Below are 17011 nucleotides of genomic sequence, written 5' to 3'. Positions count from 1 at the left end.
TATGGGCAGGGGGGCGGGGGGAGTTTGCTGTGCTTGGGGTTAAAGTAAATGCAGGGGCAATGATTTTGTCATCTAGGAGTTTCCTAAGGGAAGAATATTTATTTTAATAGTTATCCATAGCATATGACAGCCCCAAGTACAGTAGTCACTCAATAAATGTTGACTGAACCAAAGATGAGATATTTAGCTTGTGCAAGGACATTGTGCATAGGGCTGATAAGGAGGACTGGATGGCTGAGACATTGGCAGTGGTGTGGGGGTAGATGAGGGCAGCAGGGCTTGAAGAGTGGGCTGGGTGGGATCCGAGTGTGAAAGGTCTTCTGTGCCTTAACTAGGACTTGAAATTAGCCACTGCACATCTTAAACAGGGAGGTGACCTGTTTGGGGATCTCTTTAAAAAAATATCTCTGGTAACAGTGAAGACAATGAGTGGAATAAGACAAGGGGTGAGAAGAGGCCTAATGACTGGGCTGTAAGAGGCAGATAAGGGTGTGAACTTCAGCTGCCGCAATGGGATAAGAGGAAGCCACCAACAGCCTGGAGAAAATTCAGGTGCAAAATCAACAGGAATGGTGATTACTGATAATTAAACAAGGAAGTACCACAACTGGAATTGTTTGGGATGCAGGTGGAGAAAACAGATAATCAGCTTAGTGTCAGACATGCTGGGTGAGGTGAAGTAAGGCTTCTAGGTAACTCAGTTAGGAAGCAAACATTTTAAATATGAAATCAGTGCCAGTTCCAGTGGTCTACTAAGCTATGACATTATCAGTTATTTAATTATGAAGCTGCATCCTGTGCCACTGATAATTAGGACAAGGATCATTTTACTAATTTTTACATCACCCAGGCAAAAAACATGACCAAGCCTGTAAGAAACTGTTTGATAATTGTTACCAAATTTTAACCCTGAATTGTAGATATGTCAAAAAAACCACATGCAAAAGTTTGAAAATAACCACTGGAGGTATTGGGGCTGGAGATGTTACTCAGCAGTAAGGTACTTGCCTAGCATGCTTAAGGCCCTTAGTCTGACCTCCACCAAAACCATGACAACAATCTTGTGAAGGAATTAGGTGTCGTATTCAAAACTGATTTTAAAAATACTTGTTAAAGTCAAACTTAACCATAAAACCCAAGAAAAAATATATAAAAAGGAGAAAATACAGAAATCCAAAAATTTAAATTTTAATAATTGTGAATTACTTTATTCTTTAAAAAGTATTCTTACAAATTCTTTAATTTAAAAAAATGTGATTCATTAAAAAATCAAAAAGCTGCACAAGAGCATTAGTTAAATTTTTTGTATGCTCATGGGTATCTAACCTATAGAAGGATAAGGAATCCGGCTTTGGAATTCAGATACTAAATAGAATTGGGATGGATAATGAACTAGAAATCTTGCAGTAAGAACAGACTAGCCAGGCGTGCCTGACATGCCTATAATCTCAGCCACTAGGGAGGTTGAGGCCAGAGGATTACAAAATCTGGGAAAAAATGAAATAAGGGCTAAGGATGTAGCTCAGTGGTGCAGCACTTGATAGCCTGTGCAAGGCCATGGGATCAATCTCTAGTCACTCTCTCTCTCTCTCTCTCTCTTTCTCTCTCTCTCTCTCTCTCTCTCTCTCTCTCTCTCACACACACACACACACACACACACACACTAAACTGTGTTAAATCAAACATTTTAGCAAAAGATATCTCACCCAGAACCAGGTGTGGTGGCACATGCCTGTAACCCCAGCAGTTCAGGAGGCTGAGGCAGGAGGATCACAAGTTCAAAGCCAGCCTCAGCAAGAGCAAGGTGCTAAGCAACTCAGTGAGACCCTGTCTCTAAATAAAATACAAAATAGGGCTGGGCATGTGGCTCAGTGATTTAGTGAACCTGAGATTAATCCCCAGTCCCACCCCCCTCAAAAAAAGGATATCTCACCCAGAATCAATTTCTTTAAACAAAAAGAGGGATACCTAAAATATTGAAATTGTTCCATGGATATACATGAACAAACCCTCTATACACCATTAAAATAAAATACCAACTAAAATGCCTCTGTGTCATTTTAGGTCAAATCTGAATTTCTCCAGACTGTAGAATACTCTCTTATTATACATAAAAAAAAATACTGCCTCATGGAAAAGATAAGTTTTGGTAACTGGATATTCTAGAGTATTGAAATGATTCAATTCAAAAGAAATTGTACTTTTCTTTGAAGACTAATAGTTTTTTTTGGCAAGACATCGTATAATCCAATGTGTCAATAGAATGCTGTCTTAAAAAACAGCAAGTTCTAAATTATCCTCTTACACAAGGTCAATCGCTGCCGTTTCCCAGAGTGGGAAGGACAGAGCAGGCATTTTGCAATGACTTTGGTTCTTATTCTCTTTGAAATATATTAAAGTAGCCCATCTATTGTAATATTGGTTATGAATTACTTCTATCACATCATCATCAGGACTAAAACCTCTCAAGGATGTACAAATACCAAATCACTTTCCTGTTTTATATCAATATTTTAAAAGTAGTGATTGGCTCTATTCTGAGAAATAATTTTGGCTTCCTTCTGTGGAATGGCTATGAAAATTAATTCTACATGTTCCAAAGATATTAACTTTTTTTCTAAAATGTTGCCACTATTAAGTAATATTTCTTCTCTAGAATTTTAAATGGGTGAGATTATACATAACTATCTTATTAGGGTCAATGATAGAATTCAGAAAAAAAAAATCACAAAAGGTGTGAATATCTATTAAGATATGCTCTATGTTGAATGGTCTTCTATTAAGAAACATAGGAAAACTAAACTGAAAATTTAAAGCATCTTTTCTAACAAATAAACCAAGTGATTACAAAGTTGGGGACGTAGCTCAGTGGCAGAGTGGTTGCTTTGTATGTGCAAGAGCCTGGGTTTGATTCCCAGCATCACAAAAATAAAATAAATACATAAACTACTGATCTAACATTTATCTATATTTGGTTGTTTCTCTTAAGTTCATACTATTTTAGGATGTCTTAATACCTACTAGTTCATTTTGTTAATTCAACATGGAGTCTCATATTAAAGACTCACATATTATTTTCCTATAAACATCAAAGAAAAATCAAGCTCCTTTTCTTTCCAATTAAGATTATATTTAATTCTAAGTTTCAATACATAGGCAGAGTAAAAGGGTAAAATCATACTGATGAATTTTTGAATTTCAGGCATTGATTGAACTTTTGTGCTTATGTCTGGAAAACGAAATCCTTTAAAAGCAGTTCATAATCATTGTAAAGCTCCAATCGATGCTTGCCTCACATCTGGCAATAATGAAAACAAATTAACAATAAGATTTTGAAAATCTGGCAGTACGATAAAGCCAAGCATACAAAATTATTTCTCTGTTCTTAGTCACTGGTGGTCCAAGAAAGGATCAACTTCCTGTCTTGGACTCTGGCTTCTAAATTAAAGGGGGAAAATCTTACGGCATTTGGGTTCAGACTTCTGGCTCACAAACAACTAAGGCCTAAACTCACTGAGCAGGAAACCTTTACCTCCAACGTATCCTCAGAGAAAAATCTGCTTTTCCAATAGCTGCTTTCAGTTTAGTTCAAAGAACTGCAAATGGCATAGATTCACCCCTTCAAGTTTAGGAGATTTTAAAGCTTAATATGCTATATTAAGTTCTTTCATGCCAATTTAATTTATCCTGGGAAAGAGGGCTTTCTTCACACTACACATATGAACAAGGATTTACTTAAAGAAAAAAGTCCAGTTTTGTCACCCAAATTATTGAACTGAATAAGTTTATCTCATTTAATTACTTTAAACTAGGTCATCTAGTTTTGGAAATATGACTATGCTCATTTTTCTGTGTATATAGATAGGTCTGTCATGTAAGATTTTTACTTAATACTGTAAAACAAATTTTTGTGTGTTTAAGTAACAAATTTGATGCCTAGCTTTTAACCAATGGAGTAGCAATGACCAAATTAGGAAAATATTTTTAATTCTTAAAGAATGTTGCAGAGTAGCTTGGAAGTGCCATTTATATACAAACTGCTCATATAGCAGAAAAATTAATAAGAACAGGAAAGAATTCTATCAGTATCCTACTATGACCTAGAATAGAGGATGGAATTTCATTTCTATTATAGCCCTTCAAGCAACTGAGAGGTGCCATAAACTACTCTTGTTACAATCCAAGGATGGTGGATATGAACTATTTGGAGAGCAGAAGGCATCAGAACACAGAAGGCATTATTGTAATTAAGGAGACATGGGTTGAACAGTGATTTAAGTAATGGTGGTTGTTCTGTTTTACACCAGACGACAACAGCAGTTCTTTCTTTGTTTGTAGAGCTAAAAATCAATGGATTTTTCTCAAAGCTTTGTAGGTCTGTGTTGTTTACAGTGTGCTTTCAGGGGTACCAATGTGATTTGAACCTGTATTACAACAATCCTGAGAGGCAGGCAGAATGGTCATTTTTGTCTTGTCTTTAATAGGCTGGATATAATTTTCATCAATTTGTGATGCAATAATATGGACTAATTAAGTTTTAAGTGTGTTGAAAACCAGAAAAATTACTATGGTATAAATGGGGCGTGGCATCAAAATGACATGTTTTATTAAATGTAATGTGCAAAATAAAATGAAGTGACCTCTATTCAAAAAAGGTACAAGACAGGAATTATTTCAAAGGCTTTAGTACTCATTTTCAATAAAAAGAATTCTGGCATTATAAAAATACATAAAATAGTTGTGGATTTATACCATTAATTTACATAAGGTTTTTTTTTTGCATAAAACAAAGTTATAAAATACTTTAAAAGGTATTTTTATATGAAAGTTACTCCCAGTATAAAATTTTTATAACTTTTTGTAATTTTGGTTCATCTGTATAAATAAGGCATTCTGTCCTTTTAAAATTCATAACTCCATTTAAAAACATAGGATTCTTTCTCTTTTAAATAAAAGTCCACTTGAGGTAGTATGTTAAAGCTTTTCTTTGGTCCCATTCAGTCTATGTGTCCAAGTCATAAGACTGAAAATTTGGAGTCCTGTAGTTTTCTAAGGTCTGTTTATAAGTACAAGTGTGATTTTCTTCCTGAAAATCTGTCCTTTCTTTCTCTTCCTCTGACTCACAGTCCAAGTCAGGGGAAGAAGGAGCTTTCAAGCAAAAGGTTCTGGGCTGAAAATCCGATGGCTGTCCAAAGCTTGAAAAGGCATCTAGGTGAGGTCTCCTCAAAGGCTTTCCAAATGTACCTGAAAGAAAAACATCCCTTGAGCTCGCAGGTACTTTACTAGCATGTAAATCAACACGATACACAGCAAATGAAGAAGCATCTTGCTGCATCAACACGAATAAGCTCTGTATACATTCCACATTTTGCTACTTAGGAGTTTGTACATCTGTGTTATGGACAGATATAAGAATACATTAACATATAATGCAGAAGATGACATCAAAACTCCTTCTTATTTATATCCACTGAACAAGTGCATCTACTCTTTACCATTTTTCATGGCCTGTAGTAATATTAATTATTGCACAACAAAGTGCCTGAAGTATGCCAACACGCATTCCCCCAGATCCTCCCTTCAGTACTGAAGAGCCCGCAATAACGTACAAGTCACACGGATAGTAACGCGCAAGCTAACTGTGCCTGAATATAGAAAGTTTCTTTTAAAATAACCCTGTGCCTTACCCTTGCTTCATTTTCATTTTTCCAAGAGGGAGAATAAACAATCACACCATGACAAAACACATAAATTTCTTAAAAGCTGTGTAAAATAAAATTCTACGTTTTTCAACAAAAAACCCAAAAACACCAAGGCGAGTTGTGGCTCATTTTCCCACAGTGCTCCTTTCAGTGAAAAGGGGATCTCAGTTCTTTCGTACCATTGTTCCCATGCACTGGACCAAAAAAATCCACAAGCTTCTCTTGGTGCCAGCCAATGTCTACCACCACCAGCTTGGGCATTCAGGCTGGATGGCCTCCTTTGCCAAAGGTAGTTCAGCTTGTCTGACTAAGCAGCTGTTGCTAGGTAGGATGCTGTTTTCCACCCCTCTTCCGTGGGTTCAGTTAGGAGCCACCAGACATACCAAACCGCAATCATGCAGAGCACACAGCTCCACCCCAAAAGCTGCCAGAGCCCAAAACCACTTTTTCCACATGGCTGACAAGCTCAGCTCCTAAGTCATTCCCTAAACTCTTGTCTTCTAGATGCCACACACAGAGTTACCCAGAAAGCTCCCAAGTCTTAGTTATAGATTAAATACAGAATCAAGTACCATCCCCACCTCTGACTCTACATTTAGAAACATTTATACTAGCTCTTTGGATATCACGGTAACATCATTAAGGAAAAAAAAAACAAAAAACAAAAAACACGCTGACATCCAAGCTCTTGCTACATGCAACTTGGAGCCTGGGTTGGAAACTAGGCATCTAATAATTTAATAAACTTACCCATGAAAGAATTACTTGAAGTCACTGACGCTGGCTCTGGATTTGTACTAGAGTCTAAAGAGGACTTGTTCAGACACGCGTTTTTCATCGCAGGCCCTTCATTCTGAGAGTAGCCGGAGTGAATGACCTTCCTCATGTGAGAAGGCCACCCTAGGTTACTGAAGCTCCGCTCACAGGGTTCTTCTGAGGAATGCGAACACGGGTAGCACTCCTTTTTCTTTATGTAACCAGGCTCATAGTGGTCCATTAAAGCTGTTCTTGGGTCTGGACTGCAACCTTTTTAATTGGGCACGCATTATCAGAAGGAGATATAGTTAGTGCTTCTAGAAATCTTTCTAGGAAACAGAAGAAATAAGGATGAATGCCACACACCTGCATGATAGGCTTCAAAGGGATCTGGGCCATACACGTTCCCCTTCAAATACACAGGGCCTGAAGATCCCAAAAAGGGACAGAGGAACGGATCTGTGGCAGCTTCCACGTCAGCTTCACTGCTGTTGTCAATGTGGCAGGTCCCTTTGAAACACAAATCCAAGTCACTGAGTCAATTTTACTCCAGTGTCATTCAAGGTTTTCTCTAATTTTAGTATTTTACACACTTTAAGATAGAAATTTGGATAGAACATGATATTAAAGAAAACCTGCATAAATGTATAGGTCCCCCCTCATTTTCCCCAATTTATTGAAGCCTATGGATGGATTATACCCAAGTAATTTGGGGGCAGCTCACGGAAAGAGGGTCCAATTGGCACTGAATAGGGCATCTGGTTTCTAAGGGAAACTGATCTGTGTTTGGATCCTGCAGCCAAAGCACTAAAGGTTTAAACCACATTCTACAAAATATCACAGATGACCAGAACCAGGGATTGGCATTTGATTCATGACCTCTTAGCGCCCAGCTCAAAGATGAGGCCTGGCAAAAAAAAAAAATCACTTATAGGCAGTTGAACTAACAGCACAAAAAATGATATGTCAGTTATTAAAAGATACAGAAGTCCAACGATAAACAACAATGTCAAGGCTTAGGTTGTCATGATAGGTCACATGCCTGGGAGGCAGAAAGTGAGGGCTTAGAAGGTGGGTGAGGGTCTGAGAGAGAAGCAGACACGCAGAGTGACCCAGCAATGTTGGGCTTCTAGACCGCCCTTGGAACAGACCCACCTCCTGGCTGCATCTGGGCAGCTTGACACTGTGCTCCAATTCTGTCCTTCAGGTTTTCATACATGTCTCTTTAATTAACCTCATTATATTGGAATGAGTTTGGGGCTCTGCTTTTTGCTACCAAATGGGTCTAGCCAGAATATTCATGCCCAGATTATTCTTTTATCTCTACAGCGCTAGTACCAACTTGCCAAGCGCCCTGTTACGCTTTATGTAATTGTTTGTCTCACCACTGACTAAACTGAAAAATTGAAAACAAATACTCTTCCCTCCTGACTAGGAAGTCTGGCATAGAGCAAATACTCAATAAATGCTTGTGGTTAAAAAAAAATGGTAAAATGTTTGAAATAACATCAATGATTCCACTTGCTGAGTCCTCGGTCTGTGCCAAGCACTGTGTAGTTTTCCATTTTCACAACCACCTCGCCAGTGAGGATTGTCACTGCCCAACCTACATACGGAACGGGTATGTGCCAAGACTGCTCCTGTACCATCCTGCCTCCACCACTACCCTCAAAAACACGGAGCACCTAAAACAAGGGTCAGAATAGATATCTCTAACAGAAGGAATTTAAATCATTTGACTTTGGAGACCATGTATGAAACTATTTAAGGAAAAAGAACACTCAGGGCCAAATATAAAGAAATATTACACTGCATGGAGGAATTAAATTTTGCTTAACCTGCCTGTCTCCTTATATTGCCAGAAACAATGATTATTTTCTAGTATTTAAGAGAAGAATAGAAAACCATATAATTTCAGTTTTGCTAGTGATCTTAGACCATGTCCTAAATATCAGTGTTTCAGTTTCTTATAAAAGTTAATATTACGGATGAGCCTCCTACCATATGATTCCAAACAACTACAGTCATGGTTATTTTACACACTCACCAGAACTGTCATGTTGTGGTAGGAAAAACCCACCTCCTGACGAAGTGACGAACTGGTGGTGGCTTCCACTTTCTGAAGAGATGTACCCATCCTGTCTGTCGGCTAACGTTCCCTGAGATGACAAATAACTAGGGATATCTGCTGGCAAGTTGGTCTCATCTGTAAAAAAAAAAAAAAACAGCATTCTGTCAACCAAAAATGAATGTCATTGTCCCCCAGGCTTTCCAGATGAACAGGAGATTCTACTGCTTTGGTCACTCCACAAATGAAGTAAGGGAAGATCAACTTTGGCAAAACCATCCAGATGTGTGGTATTCGGGAGACGCAAAGGAGGGCTTTTGGGCTCTGGGAAACATAAGCTGATGTTCTAGTTTATCACCTACTGGACGCAACTCCAAATTTCAAAACAAATATATAAAAAGATAAAAGGCTCAAGAATTTTCATAGGATAGTAACTAAATCTTTGAATGATACTTGGTTTGATACCTCAGTTTGCTCAAAATAGTCAAGATGGCCCCTTCCTGGCTCACAATTACGATCTCAGTGAATTCCCTTTACAATCCCCTTGACAAAAATGCTGTAAAGGGGAATCCTGGGAAGTCTAGGGTCACTCGTGGCTCTCCACCACCGCCGTCCTGTGAGACTATTTTACTCTGATTTAGATTTTATCTCACGGCCACCAGGATAGTCTAATGAGGTTTTAATAAAAAGTATTAATCCTTAAATATTAGCTTTATTCCAGGCTGAGTGTTATTTTTAATTAACAATATTTCTGCAGCTTGAGACGAATGAGTCACCCTTTCTGAAATGGGCTCAGACTGTAAGACACACAATCTAGAAAAAATGACTGCAGAACCACAAACACGTGACCACGGCATCCCGAGCCACACTTCTGCTGACTGCACCTGTGTTGGTAATGCTGCAGTCCTCGTTCCTCCGCCGGGTGTGGTATATGATGACCACCCACACCAGCGACGTGCCCACCACACAGCAAACCACAGCTATGATCACCACGCCCACGGTGGCCCAGCCGTCCTCGTCCAAAGACGGGGCGGTCATCTGAGGAGAGTCGCAGGTGGGAGTGGGGATCACACTCAGGCGCACGTTGCCCCTCTCAGTGCCAAGGGTGTTGGACATTTCACACGTGTATTTTCCAGCATCGCTGACATCAGAGTCCACGATAATCAGCAGCTGATTGCCTGCTGCAAAAAAGTGTCTTTCGGTCACCACCAAAGGGCTGTCATCTTTGGTCCAGTTCAGTCTGGGCGGAGGGCTACCGCCAGCGATGCACTGCAGCACGGCCGTCTCGCCCTTGGTCACCGTTCGGTCTAACAGAGGCCGCAAGAAGGATGGCGTTTCTGAAAGGGCAAGTTACGGTTTTAAATTTCCTAAATGAAACCTGGTTCCCATATCACGACAACTAGCATTTTTATTCAAATTGCAGCCTAAAATCTTGAGCTCCCCAAAGAGGCTGGACATATCTCTTAAATAAGAGCCTAAAAACAATGCAACCTTTGGATTTTTGTTACTCTGCTTTCATTTACTCCTAACACCAGGTAAGGAAGATAATTACTACTTTCAGCTCAATCTCCTTCCTTCTTGCCAAGGTTAGAAAAGTGGTAGTGGGGGAAGTTGATAAAATAGTTTTTAAAAATAGAAAAAAATATATGAAAATAATTTGAAGAACTAGAGTGTGTTGGCAGATTTATTTAAAAACAAAACAAAACAAAACAAAAAAAACAACAACAAAAACCAAACAAACAAAAAACTCCAGAATGCTTATATTCTTAAGGTGAAACTTTGTATTGTCAAATATGCTTAGGTCTAAATTAAAATTCTAAAAAGGATTTACTTTTATTATTTGATATCTTAATAGGTTACTTTAACTTTTTCAAAAATATGTTATTACTATAAATGTAATCACAATTGTATGAAGCATTTGTTTAGATAAAAGATTAAACAAGAACCTTGGTTTCTAGAGTGGTATGAGAGGCTGAGAAGCGAGAACAGGTCCCAATATGTTCATACATTTATTTTTTGTTCTTTATAGTGTTAAAAGACTGTGGAGAATATGCAACATGCCCAGTAGAAGGCAGTAATCCTGGCAAAAAATGAAAGATGTCAAAGCTTTTACTTGTTCCCTCTCCTAGAGATGGAAAAATTCACCTCCTGGGCCACTGATGTAGAGGTGCAAAGCTCTGCTGGTTTCACAGCTTCGGGGAAGCCCTTTTTTCTTTCTAGCAACAGACAGTGCCCTATGATTTTCTTCCCACCAAGGCTCTGGTGTGAGCCCATAATATTTGCAGGACTGACACAAACTGCAGAGTGGCCAGGAATCCTCTTACCCAGCACGGTCAGAGTTGCATTTGCAGAAATGCTTCCTGCACTGTTCTGAGCTGTGCAGCTGTACACCCCAATGTCCTCTATCTTCACGTCTACGATGAAGAACACGTCGTCCTCGGGCATCACGTGCATGCGTCTCTCCCTGGCGGCAGGAAAGTCAGTACCTCCGTCCTTCTGCCAGGCTATCTGAGGAGTGGGGTGTCCCACGGCTGCGCACTCCAAGCGTGCCATGGCCCCGGCTCGGATGGTGAGGTCCATGGGGGTTTTGGTGAATGAGGGAAGCACTGAAATCAAAAGGCAGCGCAGGCATGAGTGCCAGGGCCTTGGGAGGGTCCGCCTGCATCCACCCCGATTCCTTCCTATTCCAAATGCCCCTGACAAAGGTAGGACAGGCTTAGTGCTGACTTCAGGACAGGGAAACTGAGACAGATGCAGTAACCTGCTCAGGATTACACAGGGATAGAAGTGAGGGAGTCAGGATGAAAGACAGGTCATGTGATCCTCAAAGTGAAGGGCTCCCTGCTATAATTCTGGCCACTTTTAGTTTAATCAATAACTAAGATCTTCAGCAAGTCAATTGATCTCTTTCTACTATGACTATTCATTTCATCTAGTTAAAGCTTCTGTCATGCAGATACTAAAGGTTACATGATAAAGTGGTAAGGATCCTCTTATAAAACTATGCCTGGGGTTGGGGTTGTGGCTCAGCGGTAGAGTACTTGCCTAGCAAGTGTGAGGCACTGGGTTCAATCCTCAGCACCACATAAAAATAAAATAAAAGTTAGTGTGTCCACCTACAACTAAAATATATATATATATATATATATATATATATATATATATTTTAGTTGTAGGTGGACACACACTATATGTGTGTGTGTGTGTGTATATATATACACACACACACACACATATAAACACACACACCCATATATATGTATATGTGTGCATATATATATCTGTATGCCTAAAACACATAGGAAATAGTGATATAACTTTATTAACAATAGCTGACATTAACTGTATTTATAGGTACTAACTAGATTCTAATGCATTCTGCTAAGTACTTTATACACAATATTTTACTTAGTGATCATAATATCTATGAGGTGGGCACTATTATCCTTAATTAGAAGACTGGAAACAGAGATACAGAGAGGTTGAGTAATTTGCTGAAAGCAACACAGCTTTAGCCTGGAGTGGCAGGATTCACATTCAAAACTCCGAGTTAAAGGCAGTATGTTTTGATGATACACTTGGTGGCCTCTCCAATCAGGGTGGTAGATTGTGAACTCCCACACACCAAAACATGTCTGCTACATTTCTGAGTCTGATTCATCCTATCATATTGAGTGAAGTGTCAACAGTGTAATAACTGCTGGCTTAGATAGAAATAATTGAGAATCTTAATTTTGTGGAGTAAGAGGTAGGGAAAGGAAGAGTTAGGTGGGAAACTATGAGACAGGAAAGACAGGGTTAGGAATGAGAGAGGGAGAAAGAAAACCATGTGTTTTCTGTTTCTACAAGTTGTCTTCCAGTGCAAAAAGGAAAAGTAGGATTACATACTATTCACTGTAAGCTTGGCTTTGACAGAGTAGGAGGAACCAAAGTGATTGGAGATGACACACTGGTATTTCCCTTCACTAGCAAATTCCACATTGCGCAGCCGAAGAATGGTGGTGTATTCCATCACCTCGCCACCCTGGGCCCGGAGGTGTGCATAATTTTCCATCTCAGCATCGTGCAGTAGTTCATTGTCTTTTTTCCAGGCGAAAGTCATTGGGGAATCACTGCTGCTGGCAGCTGAGCAGATAAAACTCAGATTGGAGCCTTTTATTGCTGACTGCGTTTCTGGCTGAACTGTGATCTGGGGTTTGGGAAAATCATCTGTTTGAAATGGAGAGGAGGAAACAACAATGTGAAGGCTCCAGAGTCTGAACACTGTTCAAACCTGAGCACCAACGAGTGCAAAACCAACAGCATCTTAGGCTCAACCTTTGTGTGTGTTTTACAGACAGCCTAGCAGATGCGGCCGAAGCAATAGCCTGGGACAATGTTTGTAAAGCAATCTATTCACGTCACCTGGAGACAGACTGATCTGCCCGCTGTGGTTACCTGGGAAAAGACTGCTGTCTTGAAACTACCAGAAAACCCAGTTTTTTCCAGATGCCTGGTGCTTTGTATAAATGTAAGAAGAAAGCAGTTAAGAAGTCACAAGGGAAATGAGACAATATTTAAAACTAAGCAATGTGGTAGGATCACAATGGTTGACAGCAATTAAGTGATTATTTCTAAAGAGCCAGCAGAGAGGATTTTCAATGTTCCCACCACCAAGAACTGGTGCATATCTGAGGTGACAGATACACGTCACCCTGATCATGAACTATAATTTGTCCTGTATTCTCCACAAATAAGGAACAGCAAAATTAAGAAAGCAAATATCAATCGTAATAATCAGTATCACCAAAGAGAGTAATTAATTAACACCCCATCTACCAAAAACAGAGCCAATATTAAAAACAAGTAATTTAGGTAGAGCCAAAAAAAAAAAAAAAAAACAACCAGAAAAAGAAAAGAAAATCCTGTAGTAAATGAGAAGCATCTCCAAGTCTAACAGTGAGACACTAGTTCTGGCCTGGAGTTCAGAGCAGCCAATCAATCACGCTGCTGTGCTGCCCTGTCAAAGCTACATTATAATTAGAGCTGAGCAAGTCTTTCATTCTAAGCCGTTATTTTTAGTTCTCTGTTACTTTTTGGAAAAGTTACCTTTTTTGAACTTCAGTTTCTCAGAGATGGAATAAACCCAGAAGGAAACTGATCTCCCAATATGCATTATTTGGGTGATCTGAAATAAATAACTTTTTATGTGTGTGAATGAAGCATGGAGGATACTCTGATAAAGCCAGTGCTGCCAATTTTCAATGCTATTCTGCATGTTGTAAACAAGATTTTCCTAGAATTCTCATCTGATAAAACAGGGTTCAGACTCATAATAATCTATAGGTTAGTGTATAGGTATTTGTTTCAAACTAATAAGGAGCTTATTCTTAAGATTAAAGAGCTGAGAAATAAGGAACATGGGAAAGGAGTAACTCAGGCCTTTACAGATGAATGCCAAAAGCTTATTTGGATCCAAGAGCTACATCAGAGATTTTATTTCCAAAAACTACTGATACTATTTAATGCTGCAACCAAAAAAAAAAAAAAAAAAAATATATATATATATATATATATATATATATATATATATATATATATATATAGTAGGCAAAGCAGTGTTGAGTAGATATGTAAATGCTAGTGTAAAATATGGTTCTGAAGTATCTTCACACACATGCTTAAATTTAAGCAAATTTGGACTGCATGTTTTATACACACATTTATTTTTATAAAGATTTCCCTAGTAGCTAACAGTGAACAGCAGTGTAGTGTTACATAGTAGATAGAATACTACATCAGAGATGGAAACTTCAGTTTTTAATTGCAATCTGCTACTGACTAACAATGTGAACTTTGGATAAGCAGACTTGTAATGCAGCTATTCTCAAGTGCTAGAACAATGGACCTTAAAATCATTTACCATGAATTCAAATTTGCTATTACTTGTAATGCTTTCCTCACCAACAGTTAATTTTAAAGCACCCTATAAATCCTTAGCTACAAAATTTTCTCTTTTCTACAAGTTTTACAATAAACCCTAGAGTTGAGAAGAGCAGAAAGCAGTTAAGAAACTTCTAGGCTCCTGGTCTATCTTTGAATGCTACTATCAGGAACTGCAATTTCTCCCATCTTCTCCATAATGAGTAACAGCAAAATTAAGAACGCAAACATCAATCATAATCAGTGTCACCAAAGACAGTAACACCCATCTACCAAAAACAGAGCCAATATGAAAAAGCAGTAACAGAGCCTTCACTTCATAGATGCAGAGACTAAAAAGGGCTGGGACTATCATTCAGTGCTCTAAGATCCAATTTCATTCCCTTTCTACCAAACTACCCTGATGCCAAAACAAAGATGAAGAAATTTTAGAAAACTCTCTTTCCCATCTGTAAAATCAGAATAATCAGCCAACTAAAGATCCATTTTCGTTAACCTCAGCAGAAATAAAAAGCTTTATTAAGAGAATGCAAATCTATTCAGAACCATTATTTGAACAAATGGGAAGAAAAAAAAAGAATGAATAAAAATCAAGGGCAATATTTATACTCACCACACACAAAGCCATCTGGGCTAACAGCAAAAATACTTCTTCCTTTTAGCAGCTGAGGATGGGCGCAACTGGCATTTACAAAGCTCTGAAAGTTGTTCTCTGCCACCCACTGTGGGAGCCATTTTAGTTGGCAATCACACAAAAGACTTGATGTATTTAGATGCCTGAGGAGAGTAATTACATTCAATTTGTTTTGTATGAAATGCAGATTTCTACAAGTAAATTACATTCAAGTAAATATTAACAAAGCAATGAATTTGGAAACCAAATACATATATCCCATTTATAAATATTCCATAGTCTATCTTAAAATGCAAGTTTACCTATCCTGTTTTTTCTTTTTTCCTGTTCCTATTCTTATTGTCTGACTGAAGCAGAAGTGCTGATGTATCGAAATTCCTTACTACTAAAACACTGCCACTATATTTAAGCACCATACTCCATTTGGTACCACAAATTTAAGTTGCAAATTCAAAACAGAAAGAAAAAGAAATTCCTCATTGCAACAAAGAAAGCAAAAAATCAATTCCTTTTCCAGTATAAAAATGAAGTCACGTTAGGAAAGTGCTAGTCACTTTTTAGACACATCAGCTGGGATGACACATCACAGGACAGCTGTCCTTGCTATGATTTACTTGAGGCTCTTGGAAGGAAAAGAAAAGCTTACAGTTGTTGAAGTTTCTTCATTTGTGAAAATGCATTTCCTTGTAATGACATAATCGCGTTGTCACTCAGGTCTCTGAAAGAACCAAATCAAACACATCATGGTCATTTTGGGTCATCAGGCAAAACACTGCCCATCCCATTCACCAAGCAAATCCTCTATACTGAAATGCAAGAAGGGGGTGATCCTAGAAGAATCTATTACAAAGCATGGGACTGAGGAAGAGGACGTGTGTGTTATAAGCCTCTGTGATGGTAAGAGGCATTTTCTGTCACCACCAGGTTATTTGGCTCCTAAGGGCCTGAGATGTTCTGCTATATTATTTTATTGTACTTTTCATTATTCTAATTAGTAACCAGAATTTTTTAAATACATAAACAAAACTCCTTATAATTATGTGTTCTAAAACCGTCATTTAGAGAACATTTTCTATGACCTGTACTTTGTTTAATGATGCACACATATTATTGTTTTCAATTCTAGAATAACTCAGAAGAGGGAAGCATTGCCCCCACCAGCCCAATTCTGCCAAACACAGCTCACTCACATAAGAGCAGTAAGCTATTCAGACAAGATGTACTTGTTAAAACAAACACTCCAGGTAGGACATTCAAAACATAAAGAGAATCTTCTGGGCTGATTTTATTTTTAACTAGCACTTATAAATAGTTTGAATTAACATATCGGCCACAATGATTGCTACTGTTTTTCTTTACGGAGGTCGGAGTATACAGAAGGCATTTTGAATGAGATGAGTGGCAAAAGAAGACAAAGAAACAAGGTGCCAGACATGGCTAGGGAAAGAGGCTGGGAGAGTCAAAGAAGGTTAAAGAAAATTGAAGCAGAGGTTAATACTTCACTGATCCACTAATTCCACTTTCCCAGAAATGGAATGGGCCAAATGACAAACCCTTTTGGCTAGTTTTCCTTTGAAAATAATCTGTTTCAATAAGTTCAGCAATACTAGCCCAACCTTCCAGAACTCAGCTTTGCAGAGTCATTCTTCTACAGTTTTCTCTGCTGCACTGGCGGCAGGGCTAGCAATCCAAATCTCTCTCAAATTAACTGGTAGAGTCAAAAAATGACTACAAGGTGGCGTAGAGATAACACTGAAATCTTTGCTTTTTACATATGGTCCTAATGAGTATGTAAGCCAAATGCATATTTTAAACAACTTATTTTGTTCAAGTTCATAGATATTAAAAATTTTGGTTATTAGCATTTCTTAATAGACACATGATATATTATGTTACCAGTTTACTGTACAATTGTAAAATGTATATACC

At 38.4% G+C, this 17011-nt stretch overlaps 1 protein-coding gene across 2 annotated transcripts in view; it reads right to left on the bottom strand.

The window, feature by feature from the left end:
* Positions 1–3970: 3970 nt before the first annotated feature.
* Lrig3 (leucine rich repeats and immunoglobulin like domains 3) overlaps positions 3971–17011 on the bottom strand; it is a 45811-nt gene continuing 32770 nt past the window's right edge. Inside the window, exons 11-19 of one of the 2 annotated variants that reach the window (XM_078053231.1) lie at positions 15729–15800; positions 15062–15225; positions 12415–12735; positions 10851–11132; positions 9411–9863; positions 8539–8664; positions 6825–6968; positions 6453–6728; positions 3971–5244 (exon numbers count right to left, since the gene is read on the bottom strand). In XM_078053231.1, coding sequence (XP_077909357.1) covers positions 5003–5244; positions 6453–6728; positions 6825–6968; positions 8539–8664; positions 9411–9863; positions 10851–11132; positions 12415–12735; positions 15062–15225; positions 15729–15800 — 2080 coding nt within the window. In that variant the 3' untranslated portion in view covers positions 3971–5002. Of the gene's footprint in view, positions 5245–6452; positions 6729–6824; positions 6969–8505; positions 8665–9410; positions 9864–10850; positions 11133–12414; positions 12736–15061; positions 15226–15728; positions 15801–17011 lie in introns of both variants that reach the window. The other variant, XM_078053230.1, reaches the window with a different exon arrangement.

This window comes from Ictidomys tridecemlineatus, chromosome 6, assembly GCF_052094955.1.
Source record: "Ictidomys tridecemlineatus isolate mIctTri1 chromosome 6, mIctTri1.hap1, whole genome shotgun sequence".
Classification (NCBI taxonomy): Eukaryota; Metazoa; Chordata; class Mammalia; order Rodentia; family Sciuridae; genus Ictidomys; species Ictidomys tridecemlineatus.
The sequence above is the reverse complement of the archived record's forward strand: the minus strand, read 5'-3'. Positions and strand labels throughout refer to the sequence as shown.